This window comes from Urocitellus parryii, chromosome 4 (genome assembly GCF_045843805.1).
Source record: "Urocitellus parryii isolate mUroPar1 chromosome 4, mUroPar1.hap1, whole genome shotgun sequence".
NCBI classification, from domain to species: Eukaryota; Metazoa; Chordata; class Mammalia; order Rodentia; family Sciuridae; genus Urocitellus; species Urocitellus parryii.
In genome coordinates, this window is record NC_135534.1 from 98,813,041 (window position 1) to 98,838,708 (window position 25,668).

The following is a 25,668-nucleotide window of genomic DNA, read 5'->3' on the forward strand; positions in this document are numbered from 1 at the left end:
AGCATCCTGGGAAAACTGGCAGGCTAAAGATGTGAAAATTTGGGAAGCAACTTTATTTTCAAGGCTTCAAAAGGGTGGGACTGCAAAAACAAGAGGAAAAAATTACCTAAGAATGGAGACACAGTGTCTCTCCGTCTAGTATCCAGATGTGATTCTCCAGCCCAAAATAATCACCAGAAAGTTCCCAAAGGCTTTAATCATTCACTTCATGGTTTTCAGTGATTTGGACTTGGGTTGAAGCAATGCAATTAGAGCTTCTGGGCTCAGGGTGCTAACTGCCCTTCTACCATAGTTACAGCTATGAGATGGAACTGTGTGACAGCAGTGAGAATGCCTACATAAAACAGTGATGGCATTTTCTCTTAGTGCAGAAAAATAAATAGATCTTGATAATGTAAAAGGTCCAGTCAAGTAATTTTAAGGCATCAACCTTTACTTAACTAATACTAAAGACTTGAAATTGTCTGCCTTTGGGTCTAGATTTCATTCTGAGGCATACTTTGTTATTTTACTTTCAAGAACACCCACTTTTGCTTTAGAAAGGTACAGATCATTGGACTGGTTTTTATGGTACTCTACTTTCAACCAACAGTTGTTTTCTCTTTCAGTCTTTGCAGAACAAGAGCTATAACCACTTTGCTGCCATTTATTTCTTGTTGGTGGAGCGCCTGAAATCACATAGAAGCAGTTTTCCTGTGGAGCAGAGACTAGATGGCCGACAGCGTCGGCCTAGCTCCATTGCTGAACAAACAGTTGCCAAGGTAACGCCCCATTAGCCACTAGTCTTATCTGTGCATGTGCCTATTCGCATGTTTGACACATTTTTTTTTACCTTGTAGTACAAAGGTTAGGATTTCATCTTCTACACTCTATTTTTCTAGAAAGTTTCTCCCTCAATCATTCACTGGATTCTCAAATGTTTTGGCGCACCTTTCTGTTTGTAAGGATTAACTTTATTACAAACAGTTTTTTTCATAAAGAGATGTTTTGTGTTTTAATCCCTTGCTTCTGTTGAGAATTAGTGTAACTAACCTATACATTCAGTTTCATGTACACATTTTTATTGTGGATTTACCATGTGTAGACCTCTATTTTTACGGTAGAGTACACTCCTTGCCCTCAGAGACATTATACTGTGGAAGCAAAATAAGAATAGACCACAAATAATCATAATTCAAAGAAGGGAAAGATGAGTGCTGTTAAAGAACTGAGAACAAGAATGAGAGAGTCACATCTGAATGGGAACGAAATCATGAGAGAGGTGGCAGTTAGGAAAGATCTTCACAGATGTGTGGAACAGTGGCAGGGAGAGGCAGTACTTGAAGGCATTTTAGGTAGACAGAAACAGCAGGAGATGAGCAGAAGTATTTATGTTGGCAGTTGTAGGACTTGTTCCAATAAATACACTTGAAGTCTAAGGAAATAAGGAGTTGGAGTGATAAGTTGAAGCCACGTTGTAAAGAGGTCCACGCGCCATGGTAAAGGGTTTACTTACAATTCAGGAAGAAGTAAGGCACTATGAAGGTAGTTAAGCAGAAGAGTGATAGAATATCGTATTCTTTACAATAATTAATCTGAGAGCATTGGAAATGATGGGCAGGACAGAGAAGAGAAGAAATTTGGAGAGATCGATTAGGAGATTATTATAGTATTTGAGATGAGAAATACTGAAGGTCTAAATTAATGTGGCACTGGTGGAAACAGATGGAAGAGGCAAGTAAAAGAACCTCAGAGATATATCTTGTATAAACCTAGCGATGGTTTGGAGAAGTAGCTCTTATGGTGGTTAAAATTTCTAAAGTCTTTCTGTGCCTCAGTTTCCTGTGTGTAAATAGATAAGATTATAAGAATGTTGTGCCAGTAAAATTAGTTAATATTTTTGGAATACATAGAACAGTGTCTATTACATAGTAAGTGAGTGCTATATAAGTATTTGTATATAAGTAAATGTTGGGGGATTAGAGGACAAAAGTAAGTTAGGGATAATTCTGTCTTGGAGCTGGGCCTGAGAGAACAGTATTGGCATTAACTTAGTTGCCAAGAGGGGATGCGGACACAGATCCCAGCAGAGATGCTGGAGTAGAGAGGTCTGGGGAATCATCTGTATAGAGGTTGAGGAGAAGAGTGGCTTGTTCCAGTGCTCTATTAGGATTTTTGTCCTCTTCTATGAGTGACTCTATTCAAAGTGAAATTAAGAGTAGAATTTTCATATTGAATTTCTTTGGCAGGTTTACAAAATTTGCAAGATTATAAGAAATTCTGGCATTTTTTATAGTATGTACAAAGAAAAAAACCAAGGAAATTAAAAATCTTGATTTTCATAGGCAAATTGTATTTTTGTTTATATGCTTTATATGGAAAATGTGAGTACCAAAACAAATGTGAGTTAAATAATGTTATCAATGTTATTCTAGATATTTGAGTTAGACTTTCTCAGCATGTAGAAACCTTCAAAGTTTAATTAGGTATTGCTTACAAGACAGAGGGGAAATGAGAGTTCATGAGCTGGGATGGTGTCCCTTCCTTCTTGCACGTGCAGCCAGGCAAAAGGACAGGAGGCAGAGACTCCCAGTGCAGTAGCAGGCTTTCCTTGCCAAGTGTCTTTATTCTTAAACATGCAAGTGAGTGAGTGGTAAAAGGGTTACATAAACAACTGCTCCTGAGCATGTGCATATGTTATTTGATATCTTTTCCTATCTAGACTTTAAGCAAATTCCCCTGGATATCTCAAATTTTATTTAATTTGGCTTGGAGTTGAGATGTATAAGATGGCTTCTTACGTCTGCTAACTTTGTTTCCTTACCAAGCCTCCCATGAGTTCTTGCACTTTGTGCATTGACCCATGTCATCATAGAAACCTACTTACTGTAATTTAAAATACATGCAATCCAAATGGAAGTCTTCAGTGTTCATCTACAAACTTGTCTTAAAGGCTGCTGGATGCTAATCAGGAGGCAGCGCTGCTGAGAAAAATACTTCCTTCCCTCGGAAGGGCACGTTCTACTTTTTAGTACAGAGCTTACTAAAAAATAGATTTCTCTGGTTTTATGGATACTAAATATGCTCAAAATTTCAGTAGAGCCTTCTTGTTTTAATTCCTTGATGTTCTAATTTTTTTTAAAGAGCCCCTCCTGTCTGGCATTTTGTTATGGCAGCCTGGGCACACTAATACTATGCTGTGTTCTACGGTGGGCAACTCCCAATCCATAATTCAATAGCTGAGATGCCCATTGCATTCATGTTTGCTTACAATTGATACAAACCATGGAGTGGCAAGATTGTTAAAAACCAGTGGTCAGAGTTCATAAGATAAAAAAAGCAAGACATTTTTTTCAGTAGTTATCCAAAATAAGTCAGATGCAACATATTGTACAATAAGCATATTGTACAGCAAATAAAAAGTACTTTAAATCTATCTAAGAAGAAATCTCACTGTATTCTAAATAATAATAATAACAGGTACTTTATCACTAAACTATAAACTCCTTAAAGTCAGGGACAGTTTTTTAGGTACCTCTAAGGCCACAGATTGCTATATTGATAATAGCAATAAGAAATCAAGGAAACAGCTGGCATGGTGGTGCACGCTTGTAATCTTAACAACTTGGGAGGCTGAGATAGGAGGATCACAAGTTCAAATCCAGCCTCAGCAACTTAGCAAGGCCCTGAGCAACTTAGCAAGACCCTGTCTCAAAATCTTAAAAAAGGGAGGGGGTGATAGGGATGTGGCTCAGTGGTTAAGTCCCTTTGGGTTCAATCCCCAGTACCAAAGAAAATAAATTGAGGAAACAACATTATTGTATACAAAGATCACATGAACTGTAAAATCCTGCAGAATTTTAGTTCCATGCAGAAGGTCTGCATGATTTTGAGGTGACTTTGCTTAAGAATTTCTGAGTTCCTCTATTCTTAAATATAAAATGGAAATGGCAATACCTACTTAATAAGATTGCTACTGAGTAAAAATTAGTTAACCTGAACCAGCAGTTGAGTTCAGCAAATAGAGCACTTATCTGTCAGGCACTGTCCTCACCACTGTGGGCATTGTATTAATTCGCTCGTCTGCCATAACAAAATGCCAGACTGAAGGGTTCAAACAGAAAAGTCATTTCCTCACAGTTCCTGAAGCCATCAGCATCTGGTGCAGGCTAACTCCCATGGGTACATGGCTGCCTTCTTACTCTTTTTTCATGTGCCTCTTCATCTGTCAGTTGAGGAGAGAGAGTTCTGGTGGTCTCTTCCTCTTATAAGAACACCAGACCTCTTGGATCCAGACCTCTTGTTTATGACTTAATCTAACTTTAACTTACCTCCTTAAAAGCCTTATCCCCAAATTAGTTCTTATAAGAGGAAGAGACAACCAGAACTCTCTCTTGCTAAGTTGCTGAGTCTGGCCTTGAACTTTCAGTCCTCTTGCCTCATCCTCTCAAGTCACTGGAATTATAGCCATGCACCACCATGCCCTGCAGAACCCAGGGTTTTGTACATGCTAGGCAAGCACGCTACCACTAGCCACACCCCAGCCCAGACAGACTACCTTAGACCCCTTAGCAATTGCAAGACTTCTAAAAAGCAGATGTATGATACCTACTATCCTATTTCCTGGGAAGTAAGTATCACAACAAAATGTTATTCCTCCATCCTTACCAAGTTCATGGGTCCATTATAGTCCAGGTCAGGTGCAAAAGTTTTCAAGGAAAATGTACTGTGCTTGGTCTAGCACAGCAGCCCTGCCATTTAAGGAATTGTAGCTGATGAAAGTAAGGACTGAGAAGGAGCAGCACATTGTAGTTTTTGTGTGGCCATCTCATTTCCATTGCAGTGTCTCAGGTAATAGTTTCCCTACTTTCATATAAAAGGAGCAGTGTAATACATTTGGGAAATAGAAATCAAAATTCAGTTCTATCCTTTGAAAATACAACAATGAGGGTTGGAAGACTGTAACAAATTAGAAAGTTTAAATTTCACATTGTGACATTGACTAGAGAAATTAAATGACTAATATTTGAAAAGAAAAAAAGTTGTTTAACATCAAATGTGGCACAGGTGTAAGCCTGAAGAATGATGCAAAAGAAAAGAAATTTCTTTATCATACTCAGAATGGTATGCAGTAATTTTTTTCCTGTTCTTACCATTCATATAATTCTGAGACTTTGCTGGTGTTCTTCTATTCTTTTTTTTTATATATATTTTTTAGTTGTTGATAGACCTTTATTTTATTTATTTATATGTGGTGCTGAGAATCGAACCCAGTGCCTCACAAATGCCAGGGCCTAGCCCTGTTCCTCTATTCTTTATCTCATGTGGTATATCTGGAGATAGCAATATTTGGATCTGCCATATATAAAATATATCCTATGTATATTCAAAATATGTTGAAATATAAAGTATGGTAGTAACATATACTCCCATTCTTGAACAGCTGTCAAACTGAAATACTAACTGGGAACCATTAAATAGAATCTGAGAACAAAACTACATTCATCTTACAGTCTAAATCCTATATTTTTGTGATGATTTTAGGACTTTAAAAAAGAAAAAGAGCGGGGCTGCGGATGTGGCTCAAATGGTAGCGTGCTCGCCTGGCATGCACGCGGCTCTGGGTTCAATCCTTGGCACCACATACAAATAAAGATGTTGTGTCTGCCGAAAACTAAAAATAAATACTTTAAAAAATTCTCTCTCTCTCTCTCTCTCTCTCTCTCTCTCTCCCCCTCCCCCCCGCCCCCGTCTCTCTTTAAAAAAAAAAAAAAAGAAAGAAAAAGAGGAATTAACCTTACTGAATTAGGACTTTATATGTTACCTTTTAGAATCCTAACTTCACTGTGAAATAGGATTTATGCCCTTTTTTACAGGTGAAGAAAATAAGATTCAAAGAAATTAGGTAACCTGATTATGTTCACACAATGAGCCAATGATGGAGCCAAGAATCAAGCCCACTTCCTGAGAGAGAACTAGAACCTAATACCATTTTGTGCCTTTTGTTTATTTGAATCTAAAACTCACCATCCTATATCCCTTGACGTGACTATAGCAAGAAGAATATAGGCCAGTCCTCTGCCTGTCATAGTCTGGCATGATGACTGTTCCCTCAGATGTTTTGCAGTGTCTCTTATGTTCAAAACATATCTAATAAATTATTCTGCTAGTTTTGAAGGGATCAGGATAAAAGGATCATCCAGCAGCTTCATCTTTAAAATCAACCCTTGCCAGTGGTCATAGGAAGATTCTCTTTTAAGAATTGTTTGTGATGCTTCTTAAAGTAGTTCACAAAGGACACAGAAGAATGGACTTAAAGCCATCCAGAGTTTCCTGGAACAGAAATAAAATTCTGTACAAACCTTTTCAGAATATCTGATTGATTCAAGTTAATACCCTATATATGAGTGTATATTTTCTATACATATTTCATCAGATATTTTCCAGAGGAGGGGAGTTCTAATAAATAACTTGTTTATACTTTAATTGTCCCAGGAATAATTACTTTATTCTAAGAACTCGATGTATTTACAGAGAAAGTATTGATGTTCCCCTGCTTTCTGTTCTTGCCATATTTGCAGGCACAAACTGTGGGACTCCCAGTGACCATGCATTCCCCAAACGTGAGGCTGATGCGATCTGCCCTCCTCCCACAGACATCCAACGTGGAGGCCTTTTCATTTCCAGCTTCCGGCTGTCAGGCGGAAGCTGCATTTATGGAAGAAGAGTGTGTCGACACTCCAAAGGTACAGATGGATGTGTTTGAGAGACTCAGAGCTTGCCATATGGCTGTAGACTTGTTTGATCCTGCGATGCTGTGCTGTGGCTTAGCTGAACTCTCATTTTGTCAAGTCAGTCAGGAATGTTGTTTTTGTGGAGAAAACCTAAGAAATGTCCAAAGCTAAATTCTCATCAGTGTTTTATCATTATAGCTGTTTAGTAACATAACTCATCAGACCTCTCCTCCCCCAGAAGCCCCTTTTTTTCCTCCTTCTTTCTTCAAGTTTCTAAATTCCTCACAAGTGTTTAGCTTTATTTGTTTTTTAACAAATTGTAATTCTGAAAACAAAAAGTTAACATGCTATGCTGAATTGGGCTTTGTTTTTGTCAGTATTGCTTCTCTTCTGCTGAGAATACTATAGATACAAAATGATAGGCTTTCTGGTCAGCTAAACCTCTGATTTTGGTCTAGTTTGGACATGCTTGAAGAAGTCAAGTTCACATTTGGCAAACTGTAAAGTTGGCTTTTAGGATATGGAAGATGATAGCTTCTCTCAAGCAATGGACATTTATTAAACTTTTAATATGCGTTGTATATACTTAGCATCAAGAGATATACAAAGGATCATATTAATGAGTAGCCGAGTGTCATAAAAGAATGTAGACCTTAGAGTATATTCAGACTGTGCTCTTTACCAGGTTGTGTGAACTCTTTGAACCTCAGTTTTCTCTTGTGTAAAATGAGAATACCAAATTTATGAGACTATTATGAGGATTGAGATAGTGTTTGTAAGAAGTGGGGAAGATTTTACATACTCGGTAAATATTGGTTTTCTGTCTTTTTGGCCTCTTCAGGTAATTAAAAAAAAAAAATGAGTCAGACATGAACTCTGCCTCTTGTTTGCTAGACTATATACACAACAAAAGACAATGTGCCAGCCAGGCATGGTGGCACACGCCTGTAATCCCAGCAACTTGGGAGACTGAGACAGGAGCATCGCAAGTTCAAGGCCAGATTTCACAATTTAACAAGACCCTGTCTCAAAAATAAAAAGCAAAAATAAGGATGGGGATGTAGCTCAATGTAGATGTCCCTGAGTTCAATCTCTGATACCAAAAAAAAAAAAAAAGCAATATGCCAAGTGTTGAATAAATTGATAAAAGATAGAATATAATTGGCCCTGTAAGGAGATATAAATCAAAGTGAAACTAGAAGGTGGCAAGGAGAGTTGCTTTTAGTGTTTGATCAGGAGAGTCTTTGGATTAAGTGTCAAAGCAGGTAATTGAGAAGTAGATAGAATCAAAGTGGGTGGAAAATAGGTTGGGATGTCTTCAATGGAGACAAAAGCCTGAACAAAAACAAACAAACTTAAGGAATTTCAAGGTTCATCTAAATCAGAGCATTGTTCAGTTTATCTGAGGGAAAAAGTATATGGAGAGAAGTTGTGTGAAATAAAAATGGATAGGTTAGCTTTGAATGCAAGCCAGGCAATTAATACTTGCTCTGTTGGTGGGTGCTTTCAACATGGGTGTGGGGTTCAGTATCAGATGAAACAACTGAAGAGTTAAGATACAAGAGACAATTGAAGATTTTGAGCAAGGAAGCACTATATGTATTCTGCGCTTCAGAAAATTAGGCTGGCTGGCTCCCTAGCATGCAGTAGACAGGGGAGACTGGTTACAGAGAATGGGAGGTTAGAGCACATGTCTCCAAAGGAGATGATGTGGGTCTGAACTGGGAGAGGGGTTATGGGACAGAAGAGGAGGGATGGTTGCATTGAGACTGCAGATAAAATTGATAGGATGTCAGGGTTAAGAGAAAAGCCCAAACCCTTAACAAGATTTTGATTATTGGGAGTATAAGTGCCTTCTCAGAAATCAGGAACTCTGAAGATCCAGTCGGTTGGTTCAGAAGTTAAATAATCAGTTTAGCTAGAGCAGACAGCTCAAGCCCAGGCTTCCCCAGCAGGTGTTAAGTCCAGTTGATGAACAGGACCTGTTTGTGTCCCAGCCCCTTAGGATTCCACTTCCTTTCAACAGTCTGTTTTCTCTGCCTGCGGTTTTATGTTAAATAACCTTATAAATTACTGGTACATTCTTGCTCAGAAATTCAGACATAAATTAGAGTAATGTAATTCATTTACTTTAAAGTTATAATTCTCTCAAAAAAATTAAAATGCAGTCTGCTAAAGTCTTGTCTGTGAGGGCACCAGGCCCAAAACACAGATTGGGCACTGTCTGCTATATTATATAGGGCAAGCTATTTTTAAAGCTTGTGATTGTTACCGTAACTAGGAAACAGACAGGAAATGAATGATTTTGTGAAAGATATAGACAGTAGCTAGATGGTGTATTTGCATTTGCAGAAAGAGCAGTGCCACGCTGGAACTGGCCACCCACACTGGCATTGCCACTGTGACACTCAGCCAGGCCATAAACATCCGCTGGTCTTACTGCAGATTGTTCCTTCTCCTAGTTTGCAGTAAAATGTTTGTTCTTCTTCCCTCCCTACTGTCTTTTTCTTTAGGGCCCATAAATAAATGCACATACACAAAACTCCCAGATAGAAATACAATTCTTTTTATTCATTTTCCTTCATTTATACTTACTGTAATGCCCATTTTGTTTTCTGAAAGATGCTTCACAGCTACACATATTGCTCATTTCACTTCTGCTGTCAATCAGGGATAAGTGTTGTGCTTTTCCAAGAGAGCACACCTTTCCTTCCCTCCTGGATATCTTCAGTGCTTAAAACTGTCAGTGAAATCCCTTAAGGAGTCTGAATGGACACTTTGGTTTGGGGTTCCTGCAAAACCAGCACCTTTCTGAGTTATCCATTCTGGGTAAAAAAAAAAAAAAAACAGTAACTGAGACCCACCGGTGACACAGGGACCATGTGGAATGGCAGGTGCATAAACCCTACAGAGCACATCATCCTCACTTGAGTGTTTCTTTGTAAATAATGTATTTTTTTTCTACACATTCACAAACAGGCCAGTCATTTTTAGCTTTTTATTAGACTATAGTAAAAGGAATTTCTTAGTTAGCATCTTTGTAGCTGGATGGCAGAAGAATTAAAAGAGTAAACCATGAAAATGCAACTATAATAGAGGTATTTCATGTCCGTTTACATTTGATAATTTTTTGAAGCTGAGCATCAAGGCACATGCCTGTATTCCCATTGACTTGGGGAGGCTGAGGCAGGAAGATCACAAGTTTAAGGCCAACCTTAGCAGCTTAGACCTTGCCTCAAAATTAAAAAAAAAAAAAATGGATTGGAGACATAGCTCTGTGGTAAACACCCTGGGTTCATTCCCCAGTAAAAGGAATAATTATGATTTTTTATTATATAAGTAGTATACATAAGAGAAAAAAGGAATAATTATGATTTTTTATTATATAAGTAGTATACATAAGAGAAGCTCTGAGGGGCTGGGGTTATGGCTCAAGTGGTAAAGTACTCACCCAGCACATGTGAGGCACTGGGTTTGATCCTCAGCACCACATAAAAATAAAGATTTGTATCCATTTAAAACTAAAAAATAAATATATAAAAAAGAGAAGCTATGAAAAGGAAATATTTATCAAACTCTCAGTAGATGCTAACTCTAAGGCTTTGGAGAAGAAATTCCAATTTTACTTCTGAAATTAAATTTTAATAACAAATATTAATTTAAAATCAAAAATAAAACCAGTCAGAATAATGCCTAAAATTCAGAAGGGGATAAAGGAAAAATCAATTTATCCATAACATCACCATCCAAAAATAAGCATATTGCCAGATGTGGTGGCTCACACCAGTAATTCCAGCAACCCAGGAGGCTGAGGCAGAAGGATCACAACTTCAAGGCCAGCCTCAGCAATTTGGGAAGACCGTGGGCAACTTAGTGAGACTGTATCTCAAAACAAAAAAAATAAAAGGATCGGGATGTGGCTCAATGGTAAAGCATCCTGGGTTCAATCCCCAGTACCTAACTAAATAAATAAATTAATTGGAAAAAATAAGCATATTTTGATGTGCTTTCTGTAGGTGGGTAGGGGTAGTATGGGTCAGTAGGTAGAAGGACTTTTTAAAACAAAGTTATATTCTATTATATATAATTTTGTATCTTTCTTTACATTACAGTATAGCATGAATATTTATCCCACATCATGAAATGTTCTTTTAAAGCATGAGTTTTAACAACTGCCTAATACATTGTATTAGGCATCACCTTATTTAATGGCTCTCCTTTGCTTTTTTTCATCCTTATTTATGCTTAAGGTAAATGTTCATATCTAATTCCAATGGTTATTCCTTTAGGATAGATTTTTAGAAATGATGTTACTCAGTTTTTTGTTTTTGTTTTTGTTTTTTTGCTTTTTCACCTTGTAAGTTAATTTGCCTCAAAATAGCAAAAACACTTGTTTTAAAAGTGTTAAATAAGTGAAAAAAATTGAGTTAGAAGTTAAGCAATTCTAACCAGTGAGTGGTGGAGCTGAGATTTGAGCCTATAGCACTTCCTCAACATGTAGCAGACTTACCAGGCACTTAGGATAAAATTATTTAAGACACATTCCCAGCCTCCAAACTCACCAAACTGCTTTGGTGTACTAAATCAGTCTGCTCACCTGCCATAATGAAATACCACAGTGGCTTAAACAACAGGAGTTTCCTCACAGTTCTGGAGCCTGAGAAGTCTAAGATCTAAGTTCCAGCTAATTCAGTCTCTTATAAGCTTCCTTCTCCTGGTTTGCAGATGGTCACCTCATTGTCTTAAGATCTCTCATGTGCCCCAGGGGGAGTTAGGAGTAAGCCTGCCAGCTGTCCCTTCTTATAAAGACACTAATCCTTTGGGGTCAGGGCCCTACTCCCTTAGAAACACTGTCTCCAAATACAGCCACGTGCTGGTTAGGGTCAACATAGGAATTTTGGAAGGATAGAACGTTCAGTCCATAGCAGTCTTCCAGTCTCTTATGCTAGAATCTTGTACTTGATGTAGACTCTTGGGCTTTCTCAATTAGTGTTGGGGTCTCTGAGGACTTGATCCCCGCATGTGTATCACCTATTACATAAAAGGTCTCTTGGAAGTAAAGTGACTTAAGCTTTAAGGAAAAACAAAATATATTAGAAAATTACATTTTACCCACATTGTATTTTAAGTTTCTCTAATCCCATCAGCCTAGATTGTTTCCTGTTCCTAAAGCAAAAGGTCTTATTTCCAGCAGCTTAGGTCACCTAGGCAGATCAACCCAGTATTTCAGTCATAAAACCCTGGAACTGGAAGTACTCACACCTGTTAACTGAGCCACCCCACAGGACATCAGTATATTGCCAGGTATGGTGATGTACACCTGTAATCCCAGCAGCTCAGGAGACTAAGGCAAGGAGGATCACAAGTTTGAGGCCATTCTCAACAACTTAGCAAGTCCCTAAGCAACTGAGACCCTGCCTCAAAATAAAAAATAAAAGGACCGGGGGTGTAGCTTGGTGATAAAATATTTCTGGGTTCAATTCCTTTAAAAAAAAAAAAAAAAAAGTTAGTTTATTGTTTTCCAGCTGCCCCAGGATGAAAAGTCAGTTCTGTGAAAAAAATCAGATCCTTGTTTTCTAGTGGTATGAGGATGAAATTTGTTTCAGTAAACATTTCTTAATCAAAAACATAATTCATCTAGTTTGGATGGGATAAATTTATAGGGTAACAATTTAAGTAAAATTGCAAATTCAGGGAGACTGCAGGGTTTTTTGAGTGATTCAAGAAAAGGTGACTTTCTTCCATTAAGGAAAAATAAAGAATATAGATGACTTATCCTGCAGGAGCCACCTGACAGAGGCTATATGAAGACACTCAGTATATAATTATTTAATAACATCCTTTTCTCCATTGCTTTATTCATTTCTAAATCATCCTCGATTAGTCTTAGAAAATTGTGTTAGTAGATAGTTAAGGAGCCTGGAAGTGTGAATGTAAGTTCTCAGCCATTCTTTCCTGCAAGAAAACTGTTAAATGTCATCAGAAAGGAAAACTAACCTGAGGAAGGGCCAAGAAAAGAATGAGAGTTGCTAGCCAGATTGCAGATTTTTTTTTTTTCCTAGTGCCATGGGGAAGTGACCACTTATCACTTTACAACACTGTAATGCCTTAGTCACCTTACCCAGGCAATGGCTCTAGCCCCAGAACAATTTTTATGGAATAAGCATCACCTTCCCCAAGCAAACAAAAATCTGAGTCACCTAACTCCCCCTCTCCAAATAGAAGGCCATGGAATAGATATTCACGGTTGCCATGAGAGGGAATTTCCTGTGTCTGGCACAGGGATGTCCACATCACCTCTCACATACATGAGCTTCTCCTGATTCCAAAGGAAACAACAGTTCTAGCCAGTATGTTCCAGGTGAAAGTCGTTCTTAGAACTCAGCATCTGTGCTGGCTGTTCCTGAGCAGCTATTCATAGGAGAAAATGGATTGATTTCCACAGGGGAATAGTTAAGGTAATGAGGTAAATAATTGCCTCCTCTTTGGGGCTTTTACCAGCCAGAAGAGCTCAAAACCACAACTCCCCTTTGTGTGCCTTTCTGCCTGCCTAATGGTGGTTTGCTTGGCAACTGCCAGGAAGGCAGTGTGCTCGCTCAGGAGCTGTGTTGAGCCCATCCCTGTGGGTAGGAGCCATAGATAGTGTGTCACTGCCAGAGAAGAGAGAATTCCGTGCACTGGGGCTTATTAACCTCTGCAGGAATTTTGGGCCCGTGAGTCATTTGTTGTTCTATAATGGAAGGCTTTGGCTGTTTGCCATTTAATTTTTTTTTTTTTCAATCCTTTTTGTGGTATCACTCTGTCTTTAACAAAGAATTCTTACTTTCCATTCTTGAGGCACATAGAACCAACTACAAACTGAATCAAATGGGCAGGTGCTTAAATTATGAACATAGAAGTATATCTAGAGTCTTCCAGTATGTCTCTGGTTGAAAATTAGAAGAATGTTGATACTGCACTTCAGTTTATAAGCCATGTACTTAAATAACAAAATCTCATCTTCCCCCTCTTCATTTCTCTTATTAAAAAAAATAAATAACTGGTAGGCCTCAAGCTAATAGACCCCCTGTTCATCTGGAAACCACTAACAATATTGTTTATTGTAATAATGATGACTCAGAGGAACCTGGGTGGCAGTGCCACTTTGGGTCATAAGGGTCTCTTGTCTCCAAGCACTGCAGTTGACTTGCTTTAACTTCTGTATGTTGTCATTAGAAAAAATGTGAACACTTTTAATATTTTACTTAATTTCTAGTTTGCCATAAGTCGTGGCATTTTTTTGCTTTGTGGATTTTTCTGATGTCTCGGCAGAGCAGCTGCTGACAGTTTCCTCTCACACCTTTGACATTTAGGTAAATGGCTGTCTGCTTGACCCTGTGCCTCCTGTCCTGGTGAGGAAAGGATGCCAGTCACTGCCCAGCAACATGATGGAGACCTCCATTGATGAGGGGTTGGAGACAGAAGGAGAGGCTGAGGAGGACCCCAGTCATGCCTTTGAAGCTTTTCAGTCCACGCGCAGTGGGCAGAGACGGCACACTCTGTCAGAAGTGACCAACCAACTGGTCGTGATGCCTGGGGCAGGTATGTTATCAGAGAAGCATCAGGTCAAGTCTTCATGGCACCAGCTCATACTCCAGTCACCACAAAGTAATGAGACCAACCAGTCCCTGGAATATAATCTGTGCTTACTCCTTTGTGGAGCAGTTGCAGTAAGTTGTAGGATTAGGCCTGCTCAGCAGCTGACAAAGATTAAAATGGAATGTTTGTGAGTTGATTCCCCTTACTCGTAGGGGTGCTTCATTGGAGACAGGCTCTTTGGGAGCAACCACTCTTTGGAAGTGACAACCCCTCCCTTGACAGTGTAGATTCTGAGTATGATATGGGATCTGCTCAGAGAGACCTAAACTTTCTTAGCACAACCCTTCCCTTAAGGACATCATGTTAGCCAATCAACCCTCACCCTGCATGACATCTCCTTTCATAAGGTGCAGCTTCTGGAGTGTTTTCCCCCACTAAATTTGAAGATGGTTAAATTGACCTTTGAAAGGGTTCTGAAAATATGGGGTTTTCTTGTTTTGTTTTGTTTTTCTTGTTTTGTTTTGGGGGGATTGTGGGTTGGTTGGTCGGTTGGGTTTTTTGTTTGGTTGTTTGTTTTTTGCAGTGCTAGAGATTGAACCCCAGAGCCTTACACATGCTAGACAATCACTCTACTACCAAGCTGTATCTCCCCACCCCTGAAAAGGTGTTGCTTGTTTTGGGTTTTCATTTTTTGGTTTGAGACAGGGTCTCACTGTGTTGATCAGGCTGTTCTGAAATTCCTGGGCTCAAGCAATCCTTCTGCCTCAGTCTCCCAAGAAACTGGGACTGCAGGCTTCTGCCACTTGAAAAGATGTTTTGATTGGATAGTGAGAACATTGCTGATGTCAAGACTAAAGCTTATTATGCTTTGTATTCTAAGTTCAAAATGCTATAGCTGTTCTATCTCTTTGTTTTGTTTTTTCTCTTAAAGGTAAAATTTTCTCCATGAGTGACAACCCCTCCCTTGATAGTGTGGACTCTGAGTATGATATGGGGTCTGCTCAGAGAGACCTGAACTTTCTGGAGGACAACCCTTCCCTTAAGGACATCATGTTAGCCAATCAACCGTCACCCCGCATGACATCTCCTTTCATAAGCCTGAGGCCTACCAACCCAGCCATGCAGGCTCTGAGTTCCCAGAAACGAGAGGCCCACAACAGATCACCAGTGAGCTTCAGAGAGGGCCGCAGGGCATCTGATACCTCCCTCACCCAAGGTGAATGCTTCTTCTACTTTTCAAACTCTTACATTGTAGCAGTTGAGGGACATTTGTTGCTGTGTTAGTTGAACCTGTGATCACTGAACAACCTTGTATTTTACTTAAACTGTTTGGTCTTTGTGCTTTCTTTCAGGAATTGTAGCATTTAGACAACATCTTCAGAATTTGGCTAGAACCAAAGGAATTCTGGAGTTGAACAAAGTGCAGTTGCTTTATGAACAGATGGGACCAGAGGCAGACCCTAATTTGACATCAGCTGCCCCTCAGCTCCAAGACCTCGACAGCAGTTGCCCTCAGGTGGGTAATCTAGGCCCTTCCCACCATGACTCTGAGTGAAGATGCATGGGTTTTAGTTAGAGGACTTCCAGTTCTAGACAAGGACATTCTTTTGGAAAGTGTACAGCCCAAACGCTTTCCTTGTTGCTGCTGTTGATAGCTTAGACCAAGCCACACCACTGCCAGGTGTCAGCCCCAGATGGAGGCCTAGACATGCTCTAGCTAGGTTTGGTTCACAGGACAGATTGTATGTGGGTGACTCTTACAGCCCTTGAACTCCCTCACCCCCATGCATACACAAAAATGAAGAGTAATAAACATTACCCAAATATGAAGCTTTTTGCCACTATTTTTGATGTGAAATCACTTTATTAAGGCCAGGCACAGTGGTGCACGCCTGTAATCCCAGCAGCTCAGGAGGCTGAGGCAGGAGGATCGGAAGTTCAAAGTCAGCCTCAGCAACTTAGTGAGGCCCTAAGCAACTCAGAGATTCCCTGTCTTTAAATAAAACACATAGGGCTGGGGATGTGGCTCAAGCAGTAGCATGCTCGCCTGGCATGCGTGTGGCCCGGTTCGATCCTCAGCACCACATACCAACAAAGATGTTGTGTCTGCCGAGAACTAAAAAATAAATGTTAAAAAATTCTCTCTCTCTCTCTCTCTCTCTCTCCTCTCTCACTCTCTCTTTAAAAAAAAAATAAATAAATAAAATAAAACACATAAAAGGGCTGATAATGAGGCTCAGTAGTTGAGTGCCCCTGAGTTCAATCCCCAGTATCAAAATTAAAAAAAAAAATCAACAGAAAATCACTTTATTAAATATAACAAGTGGACCATTCATACTAAAAATACAATAAATACTGTTTTTTTATACTGTATGCTTTATTTTGAGCCTCTTTTTAGTACACTAAGAATCTTTGTAGGTGATGATGGCCTCCTGATGACACCAGGAGCTTTTGCTGTGATCCTGATTAGGTAGTTGTTGACAACAGTTAATACATATAGTATAAGTTCTCTGCAAAGTAATTAACTTCAACCTACTAATTAGGGAAAAGATTGGAGTGTTATGTCAGAGAGTTGAGATTCCTCTTGGTCATTTGAAAAGGTACTTAAACTAAAAATTAAAACTTTTTCCCACATGGAAAATTGAAAATTGTTTTCACTCCCCTGCTCCTCAGGAGGAAGTTTCCCAGCAGCAGGAAAGTGTCTCCACTCTGCCTACCAGTGTGCATCCTCAACTTTCCCAGCGGCAGAGTCTAGAAACCCAGTACCTACAGCATAGACTCCAGGTGGGATCCTTCCCCTCGTTCACCCAGCTCACTTTGTCCATTCAAAATCTGCCTTTCTGCACAGCCTTATCCTGTGTCAGTAGTAGGAAAGGACTGGTCCTCAGGCCTTTCAAAGGATATGACAAGGAGTGGTAGGAAAGGGAGACCTGACTTCTTCATTTCTAATTCTATACTTATATACTGATAAAGAAAATGAAAATCTGGAAGTCTGCAAAATGTTAATATGTCTGTCTGCACTAGGATATGAAGATTCTAAGAAATAATGCATTAAGAATGAAACATTCATTCAGTAAGTGCTGGTCCTTTACTATCAAGATTTATGGCTACTTTTCTCGTTGTTTTGAATCACCATGAACCTCATTATCCTAGAGGACTTTCAGAAGTGAAAAAAAATTAGATCAGAACTGAGTCACCCCAGCCTACTCACCAGTGCCCTTCCAGGGTCTCAGTGAGCCCAGGCCAGTCCCTTCGTCCTGTGTGGAATCTGGAGGTTGACCTTGGATTCACCCTTGAAACAGAAGCATGGTGAGATGACTGCCTCCTGGGTGACAGCACATGATCATGCTTGTATTGTTTTTGTGCTTCCAGAAGCCTAGCCTTCTGTCAAAGGCGCAGAATACCTGTCAGCTTTATTGTAAAGAACCACCACGGAGCCTTGAGCAGCAGCTGCAAGAACACAGGTAAGATGGGGTATTTGTCCAGTGAAGTCGCTGACTTTTGTGGAAGCCCTAAGAATGCTATGTATTTTCCCTTCCCATTCATGTTTGCCTCTGCTAGAAACATAGGTTTTGCTGCATGTCCCATGGCCTTTTCAAGCACGATTGCTAATGAGGCTATTTCAGCATCTGTGAAGTATGGGCCTGTCTGGCAATACCAGCCCCAAAATGTGCTTTGTTTTCCTTTTCTTCTAATAATTCCATTTTGGAATATGAATAGCCCTCAGATTTTAGGACCAGTGGCCTGAAGCAGTTTGAGTGAGTTAGACTGCAGGAAAGCCTCCTCTCTTGCCATTGCTCATGCCACCCAGAGGCCTCACTAGTAGAAACAGCTTGACCAAGGCTTACCCTAATCCCTTAAACTATAGGCAACCCATAGAGGCCAAGGTGTGATCTCTCTTTCATACAATCCAGATGAAAAAGCAGTCTCTCACTTCATAGAGAGAGAAACAGTGTCTTGCAGGATAAGCATTTGTGCTCACTTAACTCCAAGGGAACAGTGAAAATTAGGGGGCAAAAAGTGAAATTAGGTTTCAGAAACCCAACACAGTGGGCTCCTACTTGCAGTTTGTTTTCCTTACATGGGAAAGAAAGAAATGGGGACCTGAAGCTAATTCTTGGTATTGGATTTTCATTAAGATCACCATCACCTGAGAAGATCTAAAAACGCTCTCCTTTGGTATTACCGATTTAGGCTCCAACAGAAGCGACTCTTTCTCCAGAAGCAGTCTCAGCTCCAGGCGTATTTTAATCAGATGCAGATAGCAGAGAGCTCCTACCCTCAGCCAAGTCAGCAGCTGCCCCTTTCCCACCAGGAGACTCCACCACCAACCCAACAGCCCCCACCCTTCAGCCTGACCCAGCCCCTGAGCCCTGTCCTGGAGCCTTCTTCTGAGCAAATACAATACAGCCCTTTCCTCAGCCAGTACCAGGAGATGCAGCTGCAGCCTCTGCCCTCCACGCCTGGCCCCCGGGCTCCTCCTCCATTGCCCACACAGCTGCAACAGCAGCAGCCACCGCCTCCACCACCTCCTCCACCACCACAACAGCCTGGAGCTGCTCCAGCCCCCTTGCAGTTCTCCTATCAGACTTGTGAGCTGTCAAGTGCCACTTCCTCTGCGCCAGACTATCCCACTTCCTGTCAGTATCCCGTGGATGGAGACCAGCAGAGTGGCCTCACAGGTCCGGACTGTCCCAGGAGCTCAGGACTGCAAGAGGCGCCCTCCAGCTATGACCCGCTAGCCCTTCCTGAGTTACCTGGACTCTTTGATTGTGAAATGCTAGATGCGGTGGATCCACAACACAATGGGTATGTCCTGGTGAATTAATCTCAGCACAGGAAGTGAGGTGGATCTAGTACAGGCAGACTGTGTATTTTTATTTTTATTCCAGCCTTTTAAATTTAAAGCTTATTTTCTTGTCCTCTTCCTAATGGGGAAAAATCAAGTCGCCCAACTGGAATCAGAGGACTTGGCTGGGATGGATGTGCTTCCTCCTGGCTCTGTCCCACCACAAAGTTTTCTGTGGCAAATGCTGGAACATAGTTGCAGGCTGAAGCTCATATCCATAGGTGAAGTGAAGCCAGCACTTGAGGGAGGCACCAACAAATGTTTTTTTATAAGACAACAACATTCAGACCTGGGTTTTATGCAAAATTATACCAGTTCATTATTGAGGTAAACCTTGGTGAAAGCAGGAACAATGTGTGCTGTTGCGTAGGAATGCGTGTGCGTGCACGTGTGTTAGGGCAAAACAAAAAGACAATATATTTTTCACTGAAGTCAAGCAACAGCATTGCTTCAAGGCAAATCAAGAATACATATGGAATTTGATGCACAGGAGTAAAGTTGTACTTTGTCATTGAATCCTAAGTTCTCAGCTGCTGATGCAGATTGTTCCCAAGACTTGAAAAGCAGTGGAGCATGAGCTGTTTCAGGGCCCACTAAGTAACAGCTGGTACTGACCCCTGACACCTGCAGTCGTCTCCACCTGGGAGAAGGCGACACACCTCTTCAGAAGGTGCCACTAGGTTACCATGTGTCAGAATATACTCAGGGCTCCAAAGATGTCACCCATAGAACCAACAGGAGACCCACCACAGTGGAGGCTGGGGGCAAGAAACTGGAGAAAGTATCAGGAGCACCAGCCCTGGGCCAGGGACAGGCTCTTTCTGCACGGTCTCTTGAGGAGACTTCAGGCTGGGGCATTTGGTCTCCAGAGGACCTCTCGGGTCTTCTACAGTGTAGTAACTCCTCTTTGACTTTACACTCTATGTTGCTAGTAGTTTATTGAGCTTTGTATATTTGGACAATTTCATATAGGGCTTAGAAATTTTAAGGACACAAAAAAATGAACTTTTATGTCCCATGTGAAGTGGTAGTGCTGTGCCTTTTCCCCACCATGCTTTAATTCTTTCTTTTCTATAGAAATCAAGTTTTCCATTAATGTCAATGCTAAATCCAAAGTCACTTCAGTTTATTTTCCACCATGTGGGAATCTGCATTCTTAATTTCCTTAAAGTTTTGACTTGTAATGAAATGTTCAAAAGTATTACAGCAATACTCAAAGCAACACAGATGTGTTAACCATTTAAGCATATCATCTGCCAAACATGTTATATTACTAGAAAAATTGAACCCTTACAATCATTCATCACAATAAGTGAAAAATAGATGCTACACTAGTTAACTGTATACCTAGAAGTAATGAGTAATCTGTCAATTTAGACAGTGACCTCCAGGTGTTACAAATTCAGTATTATTTACAAAAACCATAATTTATGTCCTTTAGAGTGGCTTGTCCTATCAGCAGATGAAAGCGTTAAGCACAAAGCGTCTTCCTTAAAGCACAAAGAAAGACGCCACACTGACGCTGCATCTAGAAACACCTTTAAGTTGCCTTTCCTCTTTGTAGTAAGTGTCCAGGCAGGGAAAGGAAGCATGCAAGTGGAGGAGATTGTTCTGGACCCAGCCCAGCCCCTGCCAGTGCTGGTGAATTTAGCAGTCCTTGAAAGTGGCCAGGGACTGCTAGGCATAGGGGCTCCCCATTGATGCCAGGCTGCTTCACAAAGGAACTCTGCTTGGATTGGGACTCTGGGTATCAGCAGGAAAGTGGGAGGGGGGAGACTTATCATTTTTGTGATTTAATAACACAATGAAAATCCAGGAAGAGTGAATTATGCACCATTTATGGGTTGTTTATTCCTGCTTGTGTTTAATATGGATGATTTCTTGAGATAGAAAATATTATTTCTTTTGATCATTTCATGAAGATCTATTTTAAGTCTTTGCAAAATAAGTCAGTTAGTGGGGCTGGAATAGCTCAGTGGTATAGAATGTTTACCCAGCATGCACAAGGTCCTGGGTTCAATCCCCAGCACCACAAAAATAAAAATATTAGACAACAATAATAAAAAAAAAGCCAGTTATTAAACAGGGATTGATTTGTTTAGACTGAAGGAGGATATTTTCCTCAAAATACTACAGAAGTGTTGTGATGTCATTGAAATTAAAATGCCTCCCAGCATCTTAATGAAACTGGGGGCCACTCATTTCAGGACTGCAGGAATGGCACAGTTACAGCTTGGCATAGACTCCTGTCCCCAAACAGGGCCGTGAGCTGCTTAGCCCAGGAGACCTAGGAGCTGTGTCAGGACAGTTATGTGACAACATGAGGGACCGCGCCGGAGAGGCTGTTGGAAGGTTACAGGACCAAAAGATAAGTGGGGAAGCACCAGCAGTGGCCAGTCCTGTTAGGCACTTACAGGGCGATGATATGGACAAGTCACCTGTGAAGAGCACAACCCTCCTGCTGGAATCTCTGTTGTAAGCGTCTGTTTGCCTCTGTCACTGATTCCCAGCAGAAATCAATAAATTCCACAGCCCATGTATTTCCTGAAATGTAGTGGTAAGCAGAGACTGTTTCTGTTGACCTGTTAGGTGTTTGCTATCTGTCGCCTGTATGGCTCTGTTCCATAACTAGTGACCTGTGGAAGCTTCTGTGAGTTTTCCCTTCACAAATAGTACAGTAACACTAAGAAGGCTTAGGACCATTCTTGAAGTACTGACTTGCTTGCCGGTCTGTCTCACATAAGCAGTGTGAACACTAAAGTGTAATAATCATTATTAGCTTTGTTAGTTTGTAAACCAGGCTTCTCTGAAGAGACTTTGGTAAGATGAACATGAGGTAAAAATTTCATTCTGCAAAAAGTGCAATACGTGTGGTACTTTTTTATTTTTTGTTTATGATCTCTTTTTAATCCAGGGGTATTAGTCTCTGCTTTGAGGAAAATGCACTAGTTGAGCAGTTTCCAGTTGGGCGAATGTGTCTCTAGTATTTACATGCAACTGACATGCTGGTCCCTGTAAGGCAAATAGAGCATGTTAATATAAGAGAAAGAGGAGGGGTAAAACACTTTAAATTCCTCAGGAGCTCCACTGACCAGCCCCGCCTCCACCACTACCACCTCTACTCTGGCCTACACTGCCCTCCTACTACCTTGGGATAAGGAAAGGGGACTGACTGTTCTCTACACCACCCTCCAGAATCCACTGAAGGGGACAACAGAGAAACACCAGGAGGACTAGAGATGAAACTGAATTACTGTTGAAGTGACAGGAGCAAAACCCCTTCCTGTCAGACTTTTGTCTCCTAGGAAAGAAAAAATCCTTCCTCAGAAATCAAGAATTCCCAAGTGTTTAAATCATGTCCTGGTGTTGGGGAGGCAGGACTGAAGTCAGCCCTTGCCTTTTGTGCTTTGTTCTGACTTGAGTGATGGGGGCTCTGCCCTGTTACAGGGAGCCCCTATGGAGTAATGCCCTCCACCCTGCCCTGACCTCTTCCTCCTCCCCCCTTGCACTGGGTGTTGTTCTACCTAAGGCAGGGAACTCATGAAGACCTCTGCCTAGTTGTTAGAATTGGGAAGGAGGACATGTTCGCAGCTGGAGAGTGATTAGGTGATAAGCCAGAAGCTACGGCAAGGTGAAAAATAGCAGCTTCCAGTAGCAGTTGGCCAGTTGGTCAAGCTGTTCCCATGCCCACACACCTGCCAGGTATGAGAGCATGAGAACAGCCTCTGATTAGGAGTGGACTGCTCAGCACCCAGGACACAGTAGGTGCTGCCTCCTTTGCGGGGTTCTCCAATTTCTGGGCAAGCCCCAGTTTCTGCAGTGTATTGGGATCAGCTTTTTCTGTTCTGGATTACACTTAAAAACCTATATAAGCTCCCTATATTGGTTTAAAGAAAATTCATACTCTAGGTAACATTTTCACATTCCTCCCCCTTTAGAGACAATACATAGTGTCACTTGACAACATTGGTCCCAGTGAGCAGCTGCGGAATCCCTGTGCCGGGACTGACCTTTGCTGCATTTGTACCCCACACTGGGCTGCCTCTACTGCCTCCTCGGAAGCCACCCAAGCCGCTCGGTCTCTTTGTGCCTAGACATCAAAGGTAAAAACTGGAGAACAGGTAGTAAGTTGGAGTCATGTACAGGCAGGGATATTTGATCATTTTGTTGCTTCTGGAAATTTTTTTTACAGAACTTATTATCTTCAGAGTGAATTTGTGGAAGACAAAAGCAGTATCACCTATCTGCCTCTGTTTTTAAACTGGACAAAACATTTTTAAAAGTATTATATATATATATATATATCCCTTAAGCTTCTATAGTCTGTCCTCCCCGGCCTGTGACACAGGCAAATGACTTTGAGACTCCAGAGCTTTTTTGTCTGCCCTCGAAGGTGGCTGGGTGGACAAGGCAGTGGCCTTTCAGGGCCTCTTTGGCCCTAGAGTCTCTGGTCTTCAATACCCTCTCACATATTTGTTCTACTGGGTTTTTTCCAATTAAGTAAACCTGGCTGACTTCTAACAGACTCCCAGCCATCCTAGTTGCACCACCATCTTATGTTCACATATTATCTGGGTGGATTTCAACACATTTGGCAGATGGGACATATACGGTTGCATATATTGAGACAGGGAGCAGCACTGCTGCCCAGGGACAATCAGTGATAGTTTTGATGATCCCTACCCAAATATTCAGTTTGCCTGTCCAAAAGGAGCACTCACTTCTGTTTTTAACTTACCAAGCATTTTCAAGTCATCTCTTATAATCCTCACAACAATTCTATGAAATTGATTGGGGAGGTACTATCCCAGCTGAGGAAACCAAAGCTCTCTGAGTGTGTACGTGACTTATCTGAGGTCACAGAATTCTAGTTAAGTGGAGGAGCCAGTACATGCACTTACTTCTCGAAGGCTTCTCTTTCCCCTCCTCAGTAGTACCTGATTATTTTTATAAGCAAGCAGCTATATAAACCCATTGTGGCCAAGCACCGGATGAACGTAACATTGTCCCCACAGCTGCACTCTCCACTGGACAGCTGCCTGGCTTTGGGAGAGAGGTGCCCTTCAGCAGCTGTCTAGGTGCCCTGCATTGGTCCAGGCTGAGGTAGACAAAACCCACAAACTGATCATCCCCTCAGTGCCCATTAAACTACAGAAACTTAGGGTCACATCAAAGACCCTACCTTTTCCAAGTTACACACACACAGTGATTCCCTGTGGAAGTATATGATGGAAGGACACACCCTTGATTGCCAAGGGGCCAAGTTGCAGGGCATCAGCCCACCACTGCTGCAGGTCACTCATTCAAGCCCAGGGAAGGGGGCTACTCAGAGAAGAATCACAAACTCCACTGTTCTTAAGAAGGGCGTAATGTTCTTTACAGTGAAATCCAGTCAATTTGTGCTTATTAGACACTTTTAGGATTAAAAAACAGTAACATGCTTTGAATGAATACTTTGACTTTTCAGAGCCAAAGAGGGTGGGTAACAGGGAGCTTTAAAAATAGAATTACAAAACAACATCCTGGAAAAATATGACCCCAGATGGAAAAATGTTACATTAGCAAATACAGATAGCTGGGACTTGCCGCTGGCTGGGTGATGCCTCTCTTTCAAGATTTGCTCAGACAAGAGAATTCAAGTGGTACCTTCCCTCTACTGAGGGTTAAAGAAATCTGCCTTCACCAAAATCTCTGAAGGGGAAAGAAGCAGAGAGAAAACAGAGGTTGGCTTCTCTTTAGGGACTGCAATTTAAGAAATAAAAGTAATAGAAGTATTTGCACTTTCTAGAAAGGGCAAGATTATTTGCTTATTTCTGAAGGGAGAAGGGTGGTCTTGATGGATGTGTGGTCTGTGAAAGAATTACTTTTGATAAAGTTAATTGTAGTTATTTTTTCTGTGTGCTGTTTTTTAATTACTAAGAAAATTTGGTGAGTTCAATAGCTTTGGTATTTTGAGTGCAAATCATAATAGCTCCAATGTGAAAAAAAATCAAAGTGTAACATGTCAATGTTAGAAAATTGCCTAAAATGCAGTTTAATAAATGATCTTTGTACCAAACGGTAATTTAAATGGGGTAATTTTCTGCAAGGAAAATGTACTGTTTTTATGTTTCCAACCCTCTTGAATTAAAATAAAAACAACTTGTTTTCTAAGAGCCTGGCTGATATGAATGTGAGACTAATGAGATTGGTCTCTACCTCATGGGGCTTTGGATGGAATTTTAAAAGTGTGTGGAAGGTGGTTGTGTTCTCTAAGCTCTGGTGCTCATTTCAGGCTTCAGAAAAGGACAGTGGATAATATGTTCTCATTGACGTCAGCAGGGTAAATAATACCTTGCTCTGAATCGCCTGAGTACACGTTCACCACTGTGGATCGCTGACGGAAGCACTGCTAACCGCAGCCTGCACACGGACAGGGCCCCGCTGGGCCTAATTAATGCTCCTTGATTTAGAGTCTCAGGACAAAGCCCATCAACCCAGGTAGTCTGGGCCAGTGCCTTCTGCTGCAGTAGGAGGAGGGAGTCAGGC

At 41.0% G+C, this 25,668-nt stretch overlaps 2 protein-coding genes across 11 annotated transcripts in view; one reads left to right on the forward strand and one right to left on the reverse strand.

Moving 5' to 3' along the window:
• Positions 1-23,166, forward strand: part of Sik2 (salt inducible kinase 2) — a 117,523-nt gene extending 94,357 nt beyond the window's left edge. The window contains exons 8-16 of one of the 3 annotated variants that reach the window (XM_026392509.2): positions 609-761; positions 6,561-6,725; positions 14,066-14,294; positions 15,223-15,507; positions 15,644-15,807; positions 16,965-17,075; positions 17,664-17,755; positions 18,486-19,100; positions 23,079-23,166. In XM_026392509.2, the coding sequence (XP_026248294.1) occupies positions 609-761; positions 6,561-6,725; positions 14,066-14,294; positions 15,223-15,507; positions 15,644-15,807; positions 16,965-17,075; positions 17,664-17,755; positions 18,486-19,100; positions 23,079-23,091 (1,827 nt within the window). In that variant the 3' untranslated portion in view covers positions 23,092-23,166. Of the gene's footprint in view, positions 1-608; positions 762-6,560; positions 6,726-14,065; positions 14,295-15,222; positions 15,508-15,643; positions 15,808-16,964; positions 17,076-17,663; positions 17,756-18,485; positions 19,120-23,078 lie in introns of those variants that run through there. The other 2 variants (XM_077796902.1, XM_026392508.2) reach the window with 2 other exon arrangements.
• Positions 21,970-25,668, reverse strand: part of Ppp2r1b (protein phosphatase 2 scaffold subunit Abeta) — a 33,006-nt gene continuing 29,307 nt past the window's right edge. For 2 of the 8 annotated variants that reach the window (XM_026392515.2, XM_026392511.2), the window contains exon 16: positions 22,060-23,230. In XM_026392515.2, coding sequence (XP_026248300.1) covers positions 23,075-23,230 — 156 coding nt within the window. In that variant the 3' untranslated portion in view covers positions 22,060-23,074. Of the gene's footprint in view, positions 23,251-25,668 lie in introns of all 8 variants that reach the window. The other 6 variants (XM_026392514.2, XM_026392512.2, XM_077796903.1 and 3 more) reach the window with 6 other exon arrangements.